Source organism: Bufo gargarizans, chromosome 4 (assembly GCF_014858855.1).
Source record: "Bufo gargarizans isolate SCDJY-AF-19 chromosome 4, ASM1485885v1, whole genome shotgun sequence".
Classification (NCBI taxonomy): domain Eukaryota; kingdom Metazoa; phylum Chordata; class Amphibia; order Anura; family Bufonidae; genus Bufo; species Bufo gargarizans.
In genome coordinates this window covers 461,488,142-461,507,930 of record NC_058083.1, presented here as the reverse complement: position 1 = coordinate 461,507,930, position 19,789 = coordinate 461,488,142, and the positions used below count along the sequence as shown (strand labels likewise).

Below are 19,789 nucleotides of genomic sequence, written 5' to 3'. Positions count from 1 at the left end.
CTCATTTCATCAGTCCATAAAACCTTACAAAAATCAGTCTTGAGATATTTCTTGGCCCAGTCTTGACGTTTCAGCTTGTGTGTCTTGTTCAGTGGTGGTCGTCTTTCAGCCTTTCTTACCTTGGCCATGTCTCTGAGTATTGCACACCTTGTGCTTTTGGGCACTCCAGTGATGTTGCAGCTCTGAAATATGGCCAAACTGGTGGCAAGTGGCATCTTGGCAGCTGCACGCTTGACTTTTCTCAGTTCATGGGCAGTTATTTTGCGCCTTGGTTTTTCCACACGCTTCTTGCGACCCTGTTGACTATTTTGAATGAAACGCTTGATTGTTCGATGATCACGCTTCAGAAGCTTTGCAATTTTAAGAGTGCTGCATCCCTCTGCAAGATATCTCACTATTTTTGACTTTTCTGAGCCTGTCAAGTCCTTCTTTTGACCCATTTTGCCAAAGGAAAGGAAGTTGCCTAATAATTATGCACACCTGATATAGGGTGTTGATGTCATTAGACCACACCCCTTCTCATTACAGAGATGCACATCACCTAATATGCTTAATTGGTAGTAGGCTTTCGAGCCTATACAGCTTGGAGTAAGACAACATGCATAAAGAGGATGATGTGGTCAAACTACTCATTTGCCTAATAATTCTGCACTCCCTGTATATATATACACACACACATGTACATATATATATATATTGTAATAAAATGTATCACTCTCATATTCACCCAGAATGTAGACAAGGATGTTCCAATTTACTAACAGCAGAGATTATGCCAAACTGAGACACATGACATACCGTATTTTTCACCCCATAAGATGCACTTTTTTCCCCCCAATGTGGGGGAAATGGCACTGCGTCTTATAAGGCAAATACTAATGAGCTCCTGGGCTCTGTACTCACCTCTTCCTGTTCCTGTGGCTGCGCACAGCGTGAGGGCTCTTTCATCCCCAATATTGATCTATGTGCAATAAAAACTGATTTCCCCAACGAGACATGACAAATATTATCTAGTCAGAGAAATAAGTGTCTATTCATCAGAACAGACTTTTGGAGTAGAACTGATTCTTCTACAATATGAAGGTTCTATTCACATTACACGAGCACACTGTTAGCAGTGCACATCTGGATAGGAGTAAAACCCTATGACGTACCAATACATTTTTATTGGCCTTAATTATGGCACACTGTACACAAAGCATAGCAAATGGGACAAAGTCATATACAACAGTATGGGCAAACGTCATTCTACATATGGGCAGGTCAGTGATTTCCAACTCAAGGCAACCCCTGGGAAATGTTGTCCATTCCTGAGGAAGCCCTGATCCCATTCCTGAATATAGGAGTTTAGTGTAGGGGTGGGCAAAGCATTTTATAATTCTTGTCCAGGGCTATAATCTGCTTTGCAAAGTATTTTGAGCAGTTGAAATCGGTTTGACTTATCTACTGTATAAGGCCTCTTTCACATGGGTGTCCCAGATTTGCTCCGGATGCGTAGCGTGTGCATTGCGGAAAACCTGCGCGAGTGCGCACGCAATTTCAGTCAGTTTTGATTGCGTTGTACAGTTTTTATTGCGCGGGTGCAATGCGTTTTGCACGCGCGTGATAAAAAACTGAATGTGGTACCCAGACCCAAACCCGGACTTCTTCAGAGAAGTTCGGGTTTGGGTTAGGTGTTCTGTAGATTTTATTATTTTCCCTTATAACATGGTTATAAGGGAAAATAATAGCATTCTTAATACAGAATGCTTAGTAAAATAGTGATGGAGGGGTTAAAAAATTAACTCACCTCATCCTCTTGTTCGCACAGCCGGCATCATCTTCTTTCTTGACATGCAAAACGACCTTTGATGACGTAATTCCGCTCACCACGTGGTGACGTCAGCGTAGGTCCTGCTGAATGAAGATAGAAGGATCTATCTTCACTCAGCAGGACCTGCACTGACGTCACCTGAGCGCGATTACCTCATCAAAGGTCCTTTTGCAGGTCCTGGAAGAAGAAGAAGAAAAAAGACGATGCCGGCTGCGCAAACAAGTGGATAAAGTGAGATAATTATTTTAATTTTTTAATCCCTCAATTGACATTTTAGGAAGCATTTGTATTTAGAATGCTATTATTTTCCCTTATAACCATGTTATAAGGGAAAATAATACAGTGAATTCACTTTAATGGGGTCCGGGGTTGCTTTCATCCCTATCATCTCCTAGCAACCATGCGTGAAAATCGCACCGCTTCCGCACTTGCTTGCGGATGTTTGCGATTTTCATGCAGCCCTATTCATTTTTATGGGGCCTGCGTTGCGTGAAAAACGCTGAATATAGAGCATGCTGCGATTTTCACGCAACGCACAAGTGATGCGTTAAAATCACTGCTCAACTGCACAGCCCCATTGAAGTGAATGGGTCCAGATTCATTGCGGGTGCAATGCATTCACCTCACGCATTGCACCCGCGTGGAAAACTCGCCCGTGTGAAAGAGGCCTAAGTGATGGTTCTTGTTGTCCCTGTGATCTGGGAAATCCATGATTAGGGCTCAAGCAACACCAGGGTTTCTGTGAACTAAGGACTCTTGCACACGAACGTGTGCGCCCCATGGCCATGCACGAGCACCCACCGTGGGGCAGCCGCAGCGGATCATGGACCCATACACTTTAATGGGTCCGCAATCCGGCCGTTTTGCAAAAAGATAGGACATGTTCTATCTTTTTGCGGTGTGGAAGTACGGGACGAAACCCCCACGGAAGCACTCCGTAGTGCTTCCGTAGGGTTCCGTTCCGTGCTTCCGTTCCGCATCTCAGGATTTGCGTACCCACTGAAGTGAATGGGTCCGCATCCGTGATGCTGAATGCACACGGAACGGTGCCCGTGTATTGCGGATCCGCAAATGTGGTCCGCAATATGGCCACAGAGCGCAGACCCATTAAAGTGTCTGGTTCCGCGATCCGCTGCGGCTGCCCCACAGTGGGTGTTCGTGCATTGAGGCCCGCAGCCTATGGCTGAGGAACGCTAGTGTAGGACATAATTTTTTGGTGCCAATTATTAAAGTGCATGCTGAACATAGCTCTCTGAACATGGTGGGAACAGAGTCTAACCTGTACCTTTGATGCTGTGTTTCGGACTGACATTTCTGATCTGTGTATGGGTCTTTCATACTGCAGTATGTTTACTGTATGTGCCAGAAAAGCTTGTGCGCATGTAAATGGACCAATAGACCCCCCATTCACCAGATGGAGGCCTGTTTGGCCTCAGTTCAGCTGGTATATGCTGGGGTTGCTATTTTATTGTTGGATGTTATAGCGTTGCTGTTGCAATGACAGCCTGTGTCCACAGCCGCTCCTCTGGGTGGATATGGGCGCCTTGTGACTCACCCTGCTTCTCCTTCTGTCCTCAGACATAGTTACCCTCCATTGCTCAAGAGCAGGGGGTCTAGTCTTCTGTGTCCCACATGTCTTTTGCAGGCCACAGCCTGAGCTTTTCTGTGAGGCCTCCCAGCCTGTCTAGGACACAGGCGGCATCAGACTGAAGTCCCTTGGGCCCACCAGGTGAGATGGTTCTGGGGGCCCATCCTTTATATATATAGGAAGTTAAGGATCCTGTTTTATTAGATGTTCATTATTGTCAGAGCTTGGGCCCACTGAAAGATCCTCTGGTACTTTGGTGGACCAGTCCAACCCTGGGTGCGGGCACTTCCTTGCTCATCAAGGGCCAGCATGTGCACATTAGTTTCCTCCAGATAATGGCTGGTCACTTTAGGCTTTATTCACACGTTAGTGTTTTGTATCAGTGATTGTGATCTAAAACAAGGAGTGGACCTACACAGAGAAAAGGCATATTGGAAAGATTGACACCTGTTCTGTGTTTTTGACCCACACTTGGTCTTGGCTCACAATCACTGATGCAAAACACTGACCAAACACTGATGTGTGAATAAGGCCTTAGGCCTCTTTCACACGGGCGTCATGTTTTTTGCCCGGATAAGAGGCGGGTGCGTTGCGGGAAAATGCGCGATTTTTCCGCGCGAGTGCAAAACATTGTCATGCGTTTTGCACTTGCGTGAGAAAAATCGCGCATGTTTGGTACCCAGACCCGAACTTCTTCACAGAAGTTCGGGCTTGGGATTGATGTTCTGAAGATTGTATTATTTTCCCTTATAACATGGTTATAAGGGAAAATAATAGCATTCTGACTACAGAATGCTTTGTATAATAGTGCTGGAAGGGTTAAAAATAATAAAAAAGTTAACTCACCTTCTCCTCTTGTTCGCGCAGATTCCACTCTGTTCTTTAGCTGTGGACTGAATGACCTGAGGTGACGTCAGATCACATGCTCCAATCACATGGTCCATCACCGTGGTGATGGAGCATGTGATCTGACGTCATCAAAGGTCCTTTAGCCCACAGATAAAGAACAGACCGGCATCTGCGCTAACAAGAGGAGAAGGTGAGTTAACTTTTTTATTATTTTTAACCCCTCCAGCACTATTATACAAAGCATTCTGTATTCAGAATGCTATTATTTTCCCTTATAACCATGTTATAAGGGAAAATAATACAGTGAATAGACTGTCACCTAGAACCCATGCGTGAAAATCACACCGCATCCGCACTTGCTTGCGGATGCATGCGATTTTCACGCAACCCCATTCATTTCTATAGGGCCTGCGTTACGTGAAAAACGCACAAAGAGGAGCATGCTGCGATTTTCACGCAACGCACAAGTGATGCGTGAAAATCACCGCTCGTGTGCACAGCCCCATAGAAATGAATGGGTCAGGATTCAGTGCGGGTGCAATGCGTTCACCGCACGCATCGCACCCGCACGGAAAACTCGCCCGTGTGAAAGGGGCCTTAGGGTTTTTAGGGCACCTATCTTATGAGAGTGTGCTTGAGCTTAAGGCCTCTTTCACACTAGCATGACGGATTGGCTCTGGATGCGTTCAGGGTGCATTCTGTGAAACTCGCAGCATTTTACAAGCAAGTTCAGTCAGTTTTGTCTGCGATTGCGTTCAGTGCGGGTGCAATGCGTTTTGATGCGTTTTTCACGCGCGTGATAAAAAACTGAAGGTTTACAAACAACATCTCTTAGCAACCATCAGTGAAAAACACATTGCATCTGCACCTGCATCCGTACTGACCTTTGCCTGTTTATCTACTCTGAACCTCCACCGTCTTCCCTGCCAATAGCCTGTTTATCATACTGACCCTTTGCTGCCTGCCCTGACCTTGGAGTTTCATGGATTTGCACAGGCTTTGCCTGTGCAGGCCCAAGCCACTCTGTGCATCCCTTCTTCTACTGCTTCCTGTGCCAGCCCTTCCCTCTCCTTCTTGATTTACTGGATCAGGCAAGATGACTGTGCAGGATCCTGGCCCTGCCAATCAAAATTATACACTAATAGGATCCATAAAGTATTTTGGCATCCCCATACAGGTATATTTCAGTATACTTTATTTTTACTGGATATAAAAAGATGTCTTGTATACCACACAATATATGCAATTTTTTTTTTTTTTTTTTTTACAATGGTAGCCTATGGGGAACATAAGCAAATGTTTGTCATATACAGACTCGTTCACCATAGCTTTGGGTTTGAGAAAAATTCACTGATCATAAAGAATAAAACAAAGTGTGAATATGGCCTCCCTTGATTTTCATTTTTCTGATGTATGTTTTTTAATATATTTGCAATAAAATGTTAAATGACACCCCGTGCTATACTCAAATGTTTATTATCATGCAGCAAAGGAGCCTGGCAGTGCATGATATGTGGTTACCCAATAATGAGGTCCGTACATCAAATTCTTGGATTACTTTTCCAAGTACCTTCTACCGCTGATCCTTTCCCAGCCACTTTGTAATCGATTGCTATTAGGAGGTTGGGGGTTTTCCTACCGTTGAGACAACTGTGACTGTGCATAATGCAGCCTGTTTGCATTATGTCAGTTGTCATATTTCAATAGCAGGATACCACCCACAAATAGAAGTCCTGGGTAACCAGAAAAATAAAAAATTGATGAGGCACTTAGTCCATGTGACTGTATAAACCAACAATGTAGCAAATCCATCTGATGTCTTCAGAAACGTACATGTTTCTACAGGCCATGGAAGGATACTTGGAATAAGTGGAATTGGAGGGCTGCACATTTTTAGGAACATTTTGAGGGTAGCACAGCTACAGCTTGAGATAATCCCTGTCTGTCTAAAGGTCCCTGGTATTTCCTACTTTCTGAGCATAAGAACACGAGTGAGTGACTGCCGAAGGTGTGGTGGTGATATTTTGGAATAGCTTGTTACTTGGCTGCACAATTTTGCCGGTAATACTGCAGTTTTAAGCGTGAAACCAGGTGGCCATAAATATGATTGCATGATTAATGGCTGCATGTCAACCTCTCCGTGTGATCTTTATCCTGCTGTCCAGGTCTTTCCCTGGCTGCAAACATTTCTGGTCTCACAACATAATTCACTTTATGTTGTTTTAATGTTATTCTAGGGTCAGGAGAGCATTGAATGATATTTGAATTTGGCATTGAATTTGGAATTACATTACTGGGGAGGTCCAAATATAACAATAGAAAAAAAAGTTTGAGATGTCCTAAAGTACAGATCTCCAAAGAGACCATGAGATCGAGTCCTCTCCGCTATTGTGGCATGGCACAGTGTTGACTGTGTATTTCAGCACAGCTTACAACTGGGGAATGGGTCCGGTAGAAAAATAAAAAATGCTAACCTGGGCTACTTATGTTCAGTCCTACTCATGTATTACTGCAGATAATGGTTCAGAACCGTGGTGTCATTCCCAACAGGAGCGGACTGGGAACTAAAAGTGGCCCTGGAAAAAAGGTAAAAGTGCCCCTATGTTGCAGACGGGTCCAAATTGATGGAAGACAGGGCAACATAAGTAGGTAGGGCCAGCAATTCCATAGTGCAGAGCAATATACTGTCCCAGAAGAACCAAATACCACAGTGCGCCAAAAAATACTGCCACCTGTACCACATTAATCAACTGTATGGAGGTCCTGAGGATGTCAATACAGTTGAGTTCAGGAGGACACCTGCGGCTGCTGGTCAGGTGCAAAAGAGAAAATCAGTTCGTTATGAACCTGGCTGGTGGCCGTGAGGAGGGTTTGGGTGGCCCCCGCTAGGCATTGGCCCTCCAGGAAATTTACCTGTTGGGTCTATGGACAATCTGTCCCTGCCTTTAAAGGGATTTTCCTTTCTTCAATATCTGATCAGTGGGGATCTGACTGCTGGTTGCTGCACTGCTGCTCCCACTGAATGGAAGGAGTGCTGCATTAACCAGCTCTATCCCCTACACAATGGATGGAGCAATGTAATTTGGACACCTACTTCCGCTACTGTAGCTACTCAGCTGGAGCAGCTTGTAAGCAGGGGTGCGGGTGTCAGAGCCCAGCCAATCAAATATTGATGGCCTAATTCAAAGAATGGATAGCCCCTTTAAATTACTTGGCAGCAAGTGATTACAACAAGTCCAGGCAGCTGCTCAAGACAGGCACTGAACACTTCTACCAGACGAATTGGCCAGGAGCATAAATAGTGTTTTTTAGTAGATCAGGTGACAGTCCTTTTTAAGGTGTCCATGTACATTCACTAGCTGGCCAACATCTATCTCTCCTAACCCCCAACTAGTTTCTAAATCCCCCACGTACACACACGTTCAGTTTGGCCGAAAGCCGCTACCTGACGCTTCTGTCACGGGTTATGTGCTAGGCGAAGAAATGGATTGGGTGAAAAACGTTCTCTGCAAAAACATGTGTCAGAGGAGTGTAGGGAGCTCGCCTTACACATTAGACTGTAGGCTGAATCCGCTTTCTTGGCGAGGTTGGCCAACAGTAAACTAATCTGTATGAGGGCCTTTAGTCAAGTGCCATGTATATACAAGGATTATCAATCCAAAACAAAGTGTTCATCTCATGGAAATTAGATAAAGTGAGATAAAAATGTTTGAAATATAGCTGTGTGAGTGTTGGAATCAGCAGTACTAGGACTGTAACTATGTCCTTACCACTTACTAGATGCTTCTCTATCTGATGGCCTGGAAATGACCACGTGGAAATGGATCACAAGTGACCCAGAGGCTGCAAATCATTAACAGGTTTATTGTAATTGAGGTTTGGTTTTAGCTGGACAGCTGGGCTTTTATCTTGGTAGTAACCACACTGACCATACTGTCTATGGTATTCTGATTACACCATATTCAACTAAAAATGGATCAAACTGGTATAAAGTAGAACTGGCTTAGTTGCCCATAGCAACCAATCAGATTCCACCTTTCCAAAGGAGCTGTCCAAAATGAAAGGTGGAATCGGATTGGTTCTGTGGGCAACTAAGCCAGTTCTAATTTACACTACTTTGATAAATGACCCCATTAGTTCTTGTGCTGTTTATATATTTTATGTCTTCATGTCTAACTACGTCTTGCACAAATATCATAACTCGTTGGCAGAGAGATAACGAACTAAAATACATTAACACAAATACATAAACTAAAAAAATGTCACATTGGCACTGCAACTGGCTGCAGCTAAAAGCAGTTTAATTGTTAAAGGGCTCATCCCACAATGAATAGAGCACTTTAAATAAAGCATTATTGCAATATACATGCAATAAAGAAAATTGTTTGTCTTTTTTTTATGCACATTAGATTTTGTTTGCTTGTAGCGCCCCCTGCTGTTCATCCTTCAGGTCTACCTGTATTTAGAGGTGGACTAACCTGCTCAGTGGCTTCGCTGCTCTCTTCCCCTCAGTGCCGGCATAGTGATCTTATAAGTAAGTGAAATGGCCCGGACATCTTTCACTGATTTATCCTACTTCTGAATTCATAGAAATATAAATCTTTCTCTCGGTACAGCGGAGAAGGAAGTTATGGGGGAATTACATACCATGTGTATGTCTGGGGCTGCATGTGACAGACTATTTTCTAACCTGGGGAGGAAGGGTTTAACAAGAGCTAACTGCAATCCATCCTGGTAGATGGATGTGCATGATGAGCTGCTGCCCACCCACGGAAAAGCAAGAAACTCTAGATATTTAAGTAAAAAAAAAAACGTTTTCATTTCATGAGATAACCTCTTTATTGGCAGCATGGTAAAGTGCTATATAGCTGTATAACAGCAGACTATGGATTAAAGAGCATGTGTCAGCAGATTTGTACCTATGACACGCGCAGTCTCCTCGTACAGTGGGTCCGACACCCGTCACTCCCGCCGATCTGATATTGATGTCCTATCCTGAGGATAGGTCATAAATATTAAAAGCCCGGACAACCCCTTTAATCGTGTATTTATTTAGATTGTGAGCCCCATTGGGGACAGTTGGATGCTAATGTCTGTAAAGCGCTGCGGAATATAGTAGCGCTATATAAATGCATAAAATAAATAAATAATAATAATATTTCCAGCAGAAACAACAGAGGAACCAATGTAAGCGTTTTAAGAGTATAATGCTCCAAAACTGTTAAATGATGGGAAATCTCACTAAAACCATCAAGTCAGAAGAGCTAACGAGATCCACGAGTCATTGACTTTGGTGTATAAAGAAACATAATAACAACTTGACAGCAGCTTGTTGAGAGTATCATAGTAAAACAATAGGAGAAGACCCTGGACACTCTGCAATCCTATGGATTGGCGGAAAAGTGCAGGAGAGCCCATTTATCAGACAAGAAGAAACATATAGATAGCCTCATCCCAACTTTTTTCTTACTCAGGTACGGAGGTTGAGGCCACATTGCTCCATGGCCATATTACATCATTGTTACAAAATATATACCATACACAATATAGAAAACAGATAACACACACACAGAAGACACTTACTGTTTTTTGAGACATGTCATTGGACTGACGTTGTTGGCTCTAAAATTATGCGTGATAGATTTTAGCCCTTCTACCCATTGCTGAAAGACATACAAACACAGTACAAATAAGGAAAATCACTCCATAAAACACATACTGTGCAACAAAAGCAAGACATGCACTGCTTTTTTTTTATAACTGAAATACATTTGTACTTTACACTCAATATTGTCAAATTATCAAGACAGAAGAACAAGCAAAAGTAGCAAAAAGACGTGTCACACTTTTTTTTTTTACAGCAAACATATACACAAACCCCCTCCTCTCCCAAAGCAACAAAATAAATAAACGAAAGTTTTGAAGGCTATGGACATCTTTGAAGGTCAGTTTTTGTTATTATTGCATTCTACTTATCTTGGTCTAAAAATCATTTTTCCAATTGGTCTTTGTTAAAAAATTTCAACAGTTTGTCTTCTACAGCCTTCAGTTTCCCTGCATCTGCTGACTGCTTCTCCTTCTCAGTGAATCTGTCAGAGAGCTGCTCTGATGGCTACATCTGTAGCCCTTATCTCTAGTTCCATAACATCTCACAAACAAACATTTAAGATAAATTCTTAACAAATGGGTAGTGTTTATGAGCTGTCAGGAGTGAACAGTTACAGGATACAGAATTGGCTGTCAGAGCAGCTCCCTGAGAAATAGAAGAAACTGTCTGCTTATACAGAGAAACTGAAGGCTACATCTCTTGAATTTTTTTATTAAAGATCAACTGGAAATATTATTTTTAAGCCAAAGAAATAATAAAATAATGCCCCAAAGGTGTCCATAGCTTTTAAACACGTTTGATTAAATGGCGATATGTTCACAAATTAATGTAAAAAAATCATTTTGACCCTACTTCTGAACATCTTTCTTATCTGGATCTGATGATCCATTGATCTGAGGGGTTTCCCTTTCTGCTTCCTACATGGAATGACACCCTCAAAGCTTGCCAAGAAAGGTGACATGATCCCTCCCATCCTCTATTTAGCTTATTACACTGCTGAATCTATCAAACTGAGGGAATATTTTCTTTTTCAAACAGATTTCAAAAAGAATCATAAGATCATGTATTTCCCTAGGGTGTGATGATCCAAAGAAAACAGGCTAAGGGGTAACCCAAGATCTCTGCACTGGAATACCCCAAGTGATTGGAGGCTACATTCACCCTTGCAAAAATTTTTATAGATGCCCCAATGTACCTTAAAGGGAACCTGTCATCATCTTTATGCTGCCTATACTAAAGGCAGAATAAAGTAGAGACAGGTGAGTTGATTTCAGCGGTCTGTCATTTATAAGTTAAAAGTAAGTTGTTACTGAGAACCAGCATCACAATCATTGCAGACTGGGCCTGGAAAAGAGTCACGGCCACCTGAAGAGTCATGGTTATTCATGAATTCTTGCTCTCCCTGCTCACCTGCTGATCGCTGACAGTCTTCTACCTAGCTTTCTCCCTTTCTCTCTAGGAGAGAACTGCCAATAATCAGCAGATGGGTGAGAGCAGGAGATCATGAATAACCAGGACTCTTCTCAGGTAGATTTGACTCTTTTTAAGGCCTGGTCTGCAATGATTATGATGCTGGTTCCCAGCATTTCTGTCACTATTTTATGCTGCCCTCAGTGAGGTCAGCCTAAAGTTGATGACAGGTCCCCCTGAAACAAAAAAGAATGAAGCAACTTTGCAACTTTCTAATGGTCCAATGGTTTGGTGTATCCAGCTATTATTCACAATGATGCATCGCTATGATAACAGAAAAAAACAAACCCTGTCTGATATTGCAATCATACTTCCTCTCATCAGTTCTATTTCTTACTAATCTACCAAATGCATTGAAAGGACAGTAGGTGAAAGACGGACTGCAAGATCATACTATACATGGTTTGATTGTTGTCTTGTTACCATGGAGATGCATAAATCTGTACAGGAACTGAAGAAATTAAATATTACTTTTGATTTAATTATTTTTTATCAAGATCTAATGTAAAGTACTGATTGGTTGTCCCAGGCTTATGATTCAGTCATCATCTTGCTACGTTCTTGTTTCTTTGCTATTTATACTCTCTATTATGTCACGATATTGTTACTTTCAGCTGAGCTAGCCCTACAAGACGTTGCGTCTGGTTTCATAGGTTCGCTTTAATTTCAGACGCATTAGTGCAATAAAAAATTTCTGCAAAGGTGTACATATTCTTTAAAACTTTGGGACTAAAACTAGATTAATGAGGGCTTATCACGTCCTCATAGAGGTACAACTGGATGCAAACCTTTGCAGTCTCGTTGGTGCTGAACTGTCGAGTTGGCGGAGGCTGAGCTGACGTTCCACTGATACTGTGCACTAGGAACCATCCACCTGACAATTTACAGCTGTCAGGTGACGAAACTAACGATACTAATAACGGCCCAAACGAGGGACCAGACATTATGCAGCCTCTTTAAAATACATTTATGCTGCTGTATAGAGACATTTGATATTATTTATTATCACGCGTCACTTTTACACATTTAATTATAACATAAAAAAAAATCTTTGACCTAAAACTTAAAATTTTCAAGTAAACTAATTAAAACTTGGACTTTAATTAATAATTAACTTCATACAGTATTTAAAAAAGTGATTTTAATAACATATACGACATCAAATTCTACAAATTACACATCTGAACAATAAGAACATGAACAAGAAATAGCATCACAAACATAACTAACATGTCTGCCACATTAGGCATCTTTTATTTTCTTGTGACATCACTTTTACTGCCTCATTGATTGTAGGTAAATGTATACCGCTGTGACGTCTATTGTAACCTTTGACTTAACGGCTATTTTGAACAATATGAAATAAAAATTCCCAAATGTCAGATTGCCATGCAGTATTTATTTCCGCTCCTTATGTCTTTCGCACGATGAGTCAGTCAGGTACCCAAAGTAATTTACACAGCTCAATGCTGAAGAGGTCCATGGGGGCAAAACAGGCCTATGTGAAGAAGAGATTTCTGAATGCACTAATAACCTAGTCATGTCTAAGGGCCCTTTCACACAGGCTGAGGATCGGGGCAATTACTGGGGACGAGCATTCCTACAAACTCTCTTTTCTGATAATTGCCATGATAAATGAGAAGACACTCATTCATCTTTCATATAGCGCAGCTTTCCAGCAGCACATTGCCCCCTGAATAAACAGAAGTGTGCTACTGGCAAACAATGAATCTGAATGGGCAAGAGTGATCTCAGTAGTAGAGCGATTGATGCAAGTCAATGGAGCGCTCCCGTTATCAATAATAGGCAATTATTGGGAACGGGTGGTTCGTTCTTGATAATTGCCTTTCAACGGTCCATGTAAAAGAGCCTTAAAAGGGTTGTCTGGGTATACTAAGATTCCAACAGGTGCCGGCAGCCTGTCTCCCCTACTGAAAGGATCATATTTAGCTGCTCATTGCCGCTCCAGGCCTCCACTCTGGCTCCCACGTCTCCATCCGGCATGGTCAACTCATCCTTTTCAGCCAACCGCTGGCCTTAGCGATGATTTGTTCACAAGACATAGGTCAACGCTTAGGCCAGAAGTTGGCTGAACAGGATCAGGTAACCATACCAATGCCGGGGAGGAATAAAACAAACCCCGGAAAAGAAGATGAAGACGTAGGAGCCAGTGTGGAGGACTGGAGGCAGGTAAGTAAGATTCTTTCAGGAGAGGAGTCAGGCTGCCCTCACCTGTATTCCAAGACAACCCTTTAAAGCTGGCACACATAAGAAAGTTCCATCCAATTTACACTTATTTATCATTATGGAGGAGATGTTTGAAATTTCCAGATACTTTTGGCCTAGTTTATCAGATCTTGCCTATCAGCTATTTGGCAGTAGCTCAGGAGGTCTCCCTTACTGATCTGATATTGATGGCATATTATGTGGATAGTCCATCAATATAAAACAAGAGGGCAACACCTTTAAGTATATTGCTAGGCACCTTCTGGAATTAGTGGGTGTCCACATTTTCACTTGGTTTCTGCAGTTCTTTGTAACCAAAAGCTGTTCTCCTGCAATGTGTATTATATTCCACATATTCTACCATACAACTGCTTCTATGGATAAACCATGTAGACAGATCAAGGTACACAGCTCCTCCATACAATCAATGGTAAAAATGTGCATCTGTAAAGAAACTCACACAATGCTCATACAGTGCTAGTTCATACACTACAAATAACCTAAAATGAATGCAAGTCATCTGTAAAAAATGCATAGCCAATTAGTGCATCACAAAAACGCAGCAAATAACAATTAAATTGCATTTACATATGTGATTTTGATGCTGTTTTAACTGTACTTCAGCTGCTAAGTGTAAATATAAACTTAGGCTATATTCTGGCGGCATTTTTTTGGGAGCAGGTTTTAGCACGGAATCGTTGCTGAAAACCGGGCCGAATCTGTGCTGAAACTAGGGCTGCAGTAAACGATTATTTTAGAAATCGAGTATTCTATCGATTATTTTTTACAATTAATCGAGTAATCTAATAAGAAAAATTTAATTAATAGACTGTTTTCCAGTCCCCAACACCATTCGTTTTCCCCTGTGCGATCAGCCCAAGTGCATCAGTTCCCCCCGGTGCCATCATCTCCACTATCCCCCAGTGCCATCACCCCCCCCCCCCATGCCATCAGCTCAGTTTCCCCAGTGCCATCAGCTCTCCCCCACCCCAGTGCCATCAGCTCTCCCCCACTCCAGTGCCATCAGATCCCCCCCACCCCAGTGCCATCAGCTCTCCCTCACTCCAGTGCCATCAGCTCCCCCCCACCCCAGTGCCATCAGCTCCACTCCTCAAGTGCCTTCAGCTCTCCCCACCCGAACCATCAGCTTCACCCCTTGTGTCAGCAGCTCCCCCTTGTGCCAACATCTCTCCCCCTTGTGCCAGCAGCTCCCCCCTTGTGCCAACATCTCTCCCCCTTGTGCCAGCAGCTCTCCCCCCTTGTGCAGGCAACTCTCCTTCTTGTGCCAGCATCTCTCCCCCCTTGTGCCAGCAACGCTCCCCCCTTGTGCCAGAAGCTCTCCCCCCTTGTGCCAGCAGCTCCCCCCATGTGCCAGCAGCTCTCCCCCTTGTGCCAGCAGCCCCCTTATTGTGCCAGCATCTCTCCCCCCTTGTGCCAGCAGCTCCCCCCATGTGCCAGCAGCTCTCCCCCCTTGTGCCAGCAGCTCCCCCCATGTGCCAGCAGCTCTCCCCCTTGTGCCATCATCCCCCCCTTGTGCCAGCAGCTCTCCCCCCTTGTGCCATTATCCCCCCCTTGTGCCAGCAGCTCTCCCCCCTTGTGCCATCATCCCCCCTTGTGCCAGCAGCTCTCCCCCTTGTGCCAGCAGTTCTCCCCCCTTGTTCCAGCAGTTCTCCCCCCTTGTTCCAGCAGCTCTCCCCCTTGTGCCAGCAGCTCTCCCCCCTTGTGCCACCAGCTTTTCCCCCTGCTCCTCCTGACACCCGGAGTGCACAGCGTCATTGGTTGCTATGACGCTGTCTACTCCGGTTGCATTGCCTTAGTCGCACCAACTTACCTTTCCAGCAGGGATGTCGCCGAAACTCCATCGTCACGGCGTGCATATGTCAGCAGGTCAGTGCAGCATGGACGTGCTGTGGAGTGTCTGGAGGCCCTCTGCTGGAAAGGTCAGTATTCCGAGTGCAGCGGGAGACCACGGAGCTGGAGTTATAGCAAGCGCTTCACTCCCGCTCCATGGTCAGGTGACACAAACGAATCCTCGATGCCAAAAATTTGCATAGAGGATTTTTTTTTTTGTCGAATTACTCGATTTAGTCGAGTACTCATTGCAGCCCTAGCTGAAACCATCTGCCCTTGTTTTCAATGGGAGACTGCACTGCAGTTAACGCAGCCAAGGATTTCTGCAGTGTGGTTTTCCAGATGACGCCAAGAATGTACAGATCCAATGTTGGCACAGTTGCTGTGCGGACCCCTAACAAGGAAGTATCGGGGGCTTGATTATGGTTTAGCTCCATTCAAAAGGAAAACCCATGACAGAAACTGAAACAGTTTTGTCTGCAAAAAAAAAATCTGTGTGAACATACCCTTACCCTATGTTCACATCTGCATTGTGAAATCTAGTAAGTAGTGTTGAGCGAACTTGCGTTTTAAGTTCGGCGTCTAAAGTTCGAGTTCAGGTTATCGAAGTATCCCGTTATGGATTCTAAATTTCGTTATGGTCCGTGGTGGCGGAATCCATAACGGGATACTTCGATAACCCGAACCCGAACTTTAGACGCCGAACTTAAAACACAAGTTCGCTCAACACTACCAGTAAGCTGTTCCAGCAGAGGAGTTCACCGTATCTCGCGTAGCCGGATAATACCGCAAACTGATGGATCTCATTGACTACAATGCGATCTGAAGGGGATTCAGATGCTTTCCACCCTAAAGCCGGTTTTCGGGTGAATAAGAAGTAGTGCACGGAGGACTTTATGTCCGGCTAAAAGTTGGCATTTAATGCTGGAAATCGGTCGGACCCCATCTTATCATTGTAGTCAATGTGGCATTATCCGGCTATGCCAGCAGGCTGTTTCTCTGTCAGAACAGAGTTTCCCAATGCAGATATGAGCAAAGCCAAAATCTTCCATGTATTCATATGAAGGGCTTCAGCCAAATCTTCTCGGCTGTGAAATACCAGGCTGTCTCATTAGTCCGGCATGTTACACTGCGGAATCCTTTGAAGACGACCTATAATGGAGTATTGTATGGCGCATGGCCGAGAGACTTAGATCTGGCAATAGGAGAATACTCCTCTACTATATTCAGTACAATGACCGGACTGTACTGCTAATGATTGTGCTGATAACAGAAAAACATAAGACAACCACATGGATTAAAAATACAGGTTAAGAATCCCTCAGGACACATTCAGTTTCTCATTTGTCTCCCAGGATCCAAGGAAATTGTTTTTTTTCCTCCTTGTGCTTTCAGCAGGTCATTGGGATCTTAATGATTTATGCCTCCTTGACTTGGCCTGCAATCACACCTGCATACATGTAGAGATGGAAACTGTTTCTTTTTTGTACTGAGATCACTTAGTATTTAATATCACAGGTTTAATAAGCTTAGTATAATATAGTAGGTTTATCTGCAAACATACGTCAAACAGAATTCCAGACATTATACCAGCATGGTCAAATAACTAAGGCTACTTTCACACTAGCGTTCGGGCGGATCCGTTCTGAACGGATCCGCTCATAATAATGCAGACGGAGGCTCCGTTCAGAACGGATCCGTCTGCATTAAAATGGCAAAAAAAAAGCTAAGTGTGAAAATAGCCTCGGACGGATCCGTCCAGACTTTCAATGTAAAGTCAATGGGGGACGGATCCGCCTGAAGATTGAGCCACATTGTGGCATCTTCAAACGGATCCGTCCCCATTGACTTACATTGTAAGTCTGGACGGATCCGCACGGATCCGCACGCCTCCGCACGCCTCCGCACGGCCAGGCGGACACCCGAACGCTGCAAGCAGCGTTCAGCTGTCCGCCTGTCTGTGCGGAGGCGAGCGGAGCGGAGGCTGAACGCCGCCAGACTGATGCAGTCTGAGCGGATCCGCTCCATTCAGACTGCATCAGGGCTGGACGGCTGCGTTCGGGTCCGCTCGTGAGCCCCTTCAAACGGAGCTCACGAGTGGACCGACGAACACTAGTGTGAAAGTAGCCTAAGTCAGCTATGCTACATTATATATACAGCTATGCTACATTATATATACACTTATATACTGGTAATTTATATGTGTGTCTGTATATATGATTTATTATCCCCTTAAAGACCCTGCGATTTTCCATTTAAATTTTTCACTCTCTGCCTTCCCTGAGCCATAACTTTTTAATTTTTTTGTTCACATAGCCGTATTAGGACTTTTTTTTGTGGGATAAATTTTTTTTTTTTTAATGGCACCATTAAAGGGGTTGTCCGGGTTTAGAGCTAAACCTAGACATTTCCCAATTTTCACCCAGGCAGCCCCCCTGACTTGAGCATCGGAGCAGTTCATGCTCTGATGCTCTCCTTTGCCCTGTGCTAAATCTCGTAGGGCAAATGCATTTTCTGGAGTTCCTGTGACGAACCGGGCTCTTCATGGCGCTGCCAGGTGGAGGCTTCCGCCCAGCAGTGAGCCCGTGATCTCACCAGCAGTGAGATAATACTTGTGCTATATAGCCGTGTACATTTCATTTTCTGGTGCACAAACCTTCAGAGATGCTACAAATTTTTTAAGATGGGCCTCTTGATAGTTTTGTTGCATCTTATGTCAGCAAATTATTTTTCTTTATTAAGAATGGTAAAAAAAAATCCCAATAAATCCCCCCTCCCCAATAAATTCTTTATTAATAATTAATAAATTATTTATTTAATAAGTCTTTATTAAACGAGATACAGGCAAATGTATTATTTAAAGCTGCCAGCAGGGGGTACCCAGAGCCAACAAAATATACTGCAAAATATTATACCGTGGATAGGTTGAGCTTGCTTTTTTGTTTCTATATATTCCAGAGTTTTATAATTTATAGTATTATATAGTGTTGAGTAGAATACCAGTTTATGCAGTTTTTAATGTTAATATGCTATCATTTTGAGGAGCAGATTTTACAGTATGACACTATCCAATCAATGCCGCTAGTGTCAGACTGTGAGGGGACACACCCCTAACTGGTAACACCCAGTTGTACGTTTATTGTACAGTTATTCATTAACTTCTAGTAGCAATAGAGAATAGAGAACAGAACATAGAGAATATATGAAGCATGCTAGTAGTTACTAAAACAGACATGTCAGGAGAGGTGACAAGACCTCATTAAGCAGCACAAGCCTGGAAGTAAACTGCGCCCATGATATTTTAAGGGGGCACATGCAGTAGATTCCATAATAGGTGGAGTAACGGCTTGACACAGCATTAGTCCTGCATCCGGCAGTCACAAATGATCCCCCATCATCAAAACTGCACAATATCACTGAAGCCTTTAACCTCAGATGACCTGATACTAGCCCGTCATACCGGGATGCTGTTTACCTTCCTCAAGGTTCGAGGCAGATATACCAGAGCGGCAGCAATTCTAACAAGTTAATATTTCACAAAGGTAAGAGGTTGAACATGACATGGTCATTTCACACCTTCACAAAAGAAGACTAAAGGATAAATACATGAGCAGCATACATTAGGCGGCTGCCGTCAGACATCCTGGCACATGAGTACAGGCTGACCAGGACATGACAGTACACGCTGACATGACAGCTTAGCTTACAATTTTTTTCCCCCACAAAGTAATATACAGTAGCAATATTTACTCATCATTTTGTCTCCATTCCAAACTCTGCTGTAACCTATGACCATATAGTTACACCCAAATTTTCTTGTGCGAAGGAATGCATACTTGCTCTCAAAGGATTATATGGAAATCATTTTGCCATGTTTGTTTCCTGAAAATGAGATCTCAAGTAATAAAATAAAAATCCAGTGGATCATAGCTATGGGGTCTTTTTTCACACGTCCGCGTGTGGTCTGTGAAATGTGAAATGTGGTCCGACCGCAGTTTATGTGAGCCCAAGTCAATGCATTATAAAGACCCACCTGAAGCACATTTTACAGACCACATGCGGAAGTGTGAAAGCATCAGTTCAAACATCGAGTCATTTATCTGGAAGTAAATACGCATAAAAATTGGCAGTAAAATATACAATAATGGTGATTGAGTTGCGCATTTTACTGGTAATGAAGGAAATCTGCAGAGAATAATCCACGGTTTGTTAAAACCTCATTCACTAATATGGTAATGTGTTGCGGAATTTCAGTGCGGATTCTATAATTGAAATTCAGGAACAAATACTCAATATGCAAGCTCACTTAAAGGGTACCTGTGGTGTGCGCTGCAGGCAGTATGTTAAAGGGGTTGTGCCAAGTATTAAAATTAACCTTTATCCA

General features: G+C 43.3%; 1 protein-coding gene across 3 annotated transcripts in view; it reads right to left on the bottom strand.

The window, feature by feature from the left end:
- The window catches only part of PLCB4 (phospholipase C beta 4), a 349,218-nt gene that overhangs the window by 134,891 nt on the left and 194,538 nt on the right, over positions 1–19,789 (bottom strand). For all 3 annotated transcript variants that reach the window (XM_044288724.1, XM_044288726.1, XM_044288725.1), the window contains exon 8: positions 9,834–9,913. In XM_044288724.1, coding sequence (XP_044144659.1) covers positions 9,834–9,913 — 80 coding nt within the window. The remainder of the gene's footprint in view (positions 1–9,833; positions 9,914–19,789) is intronic.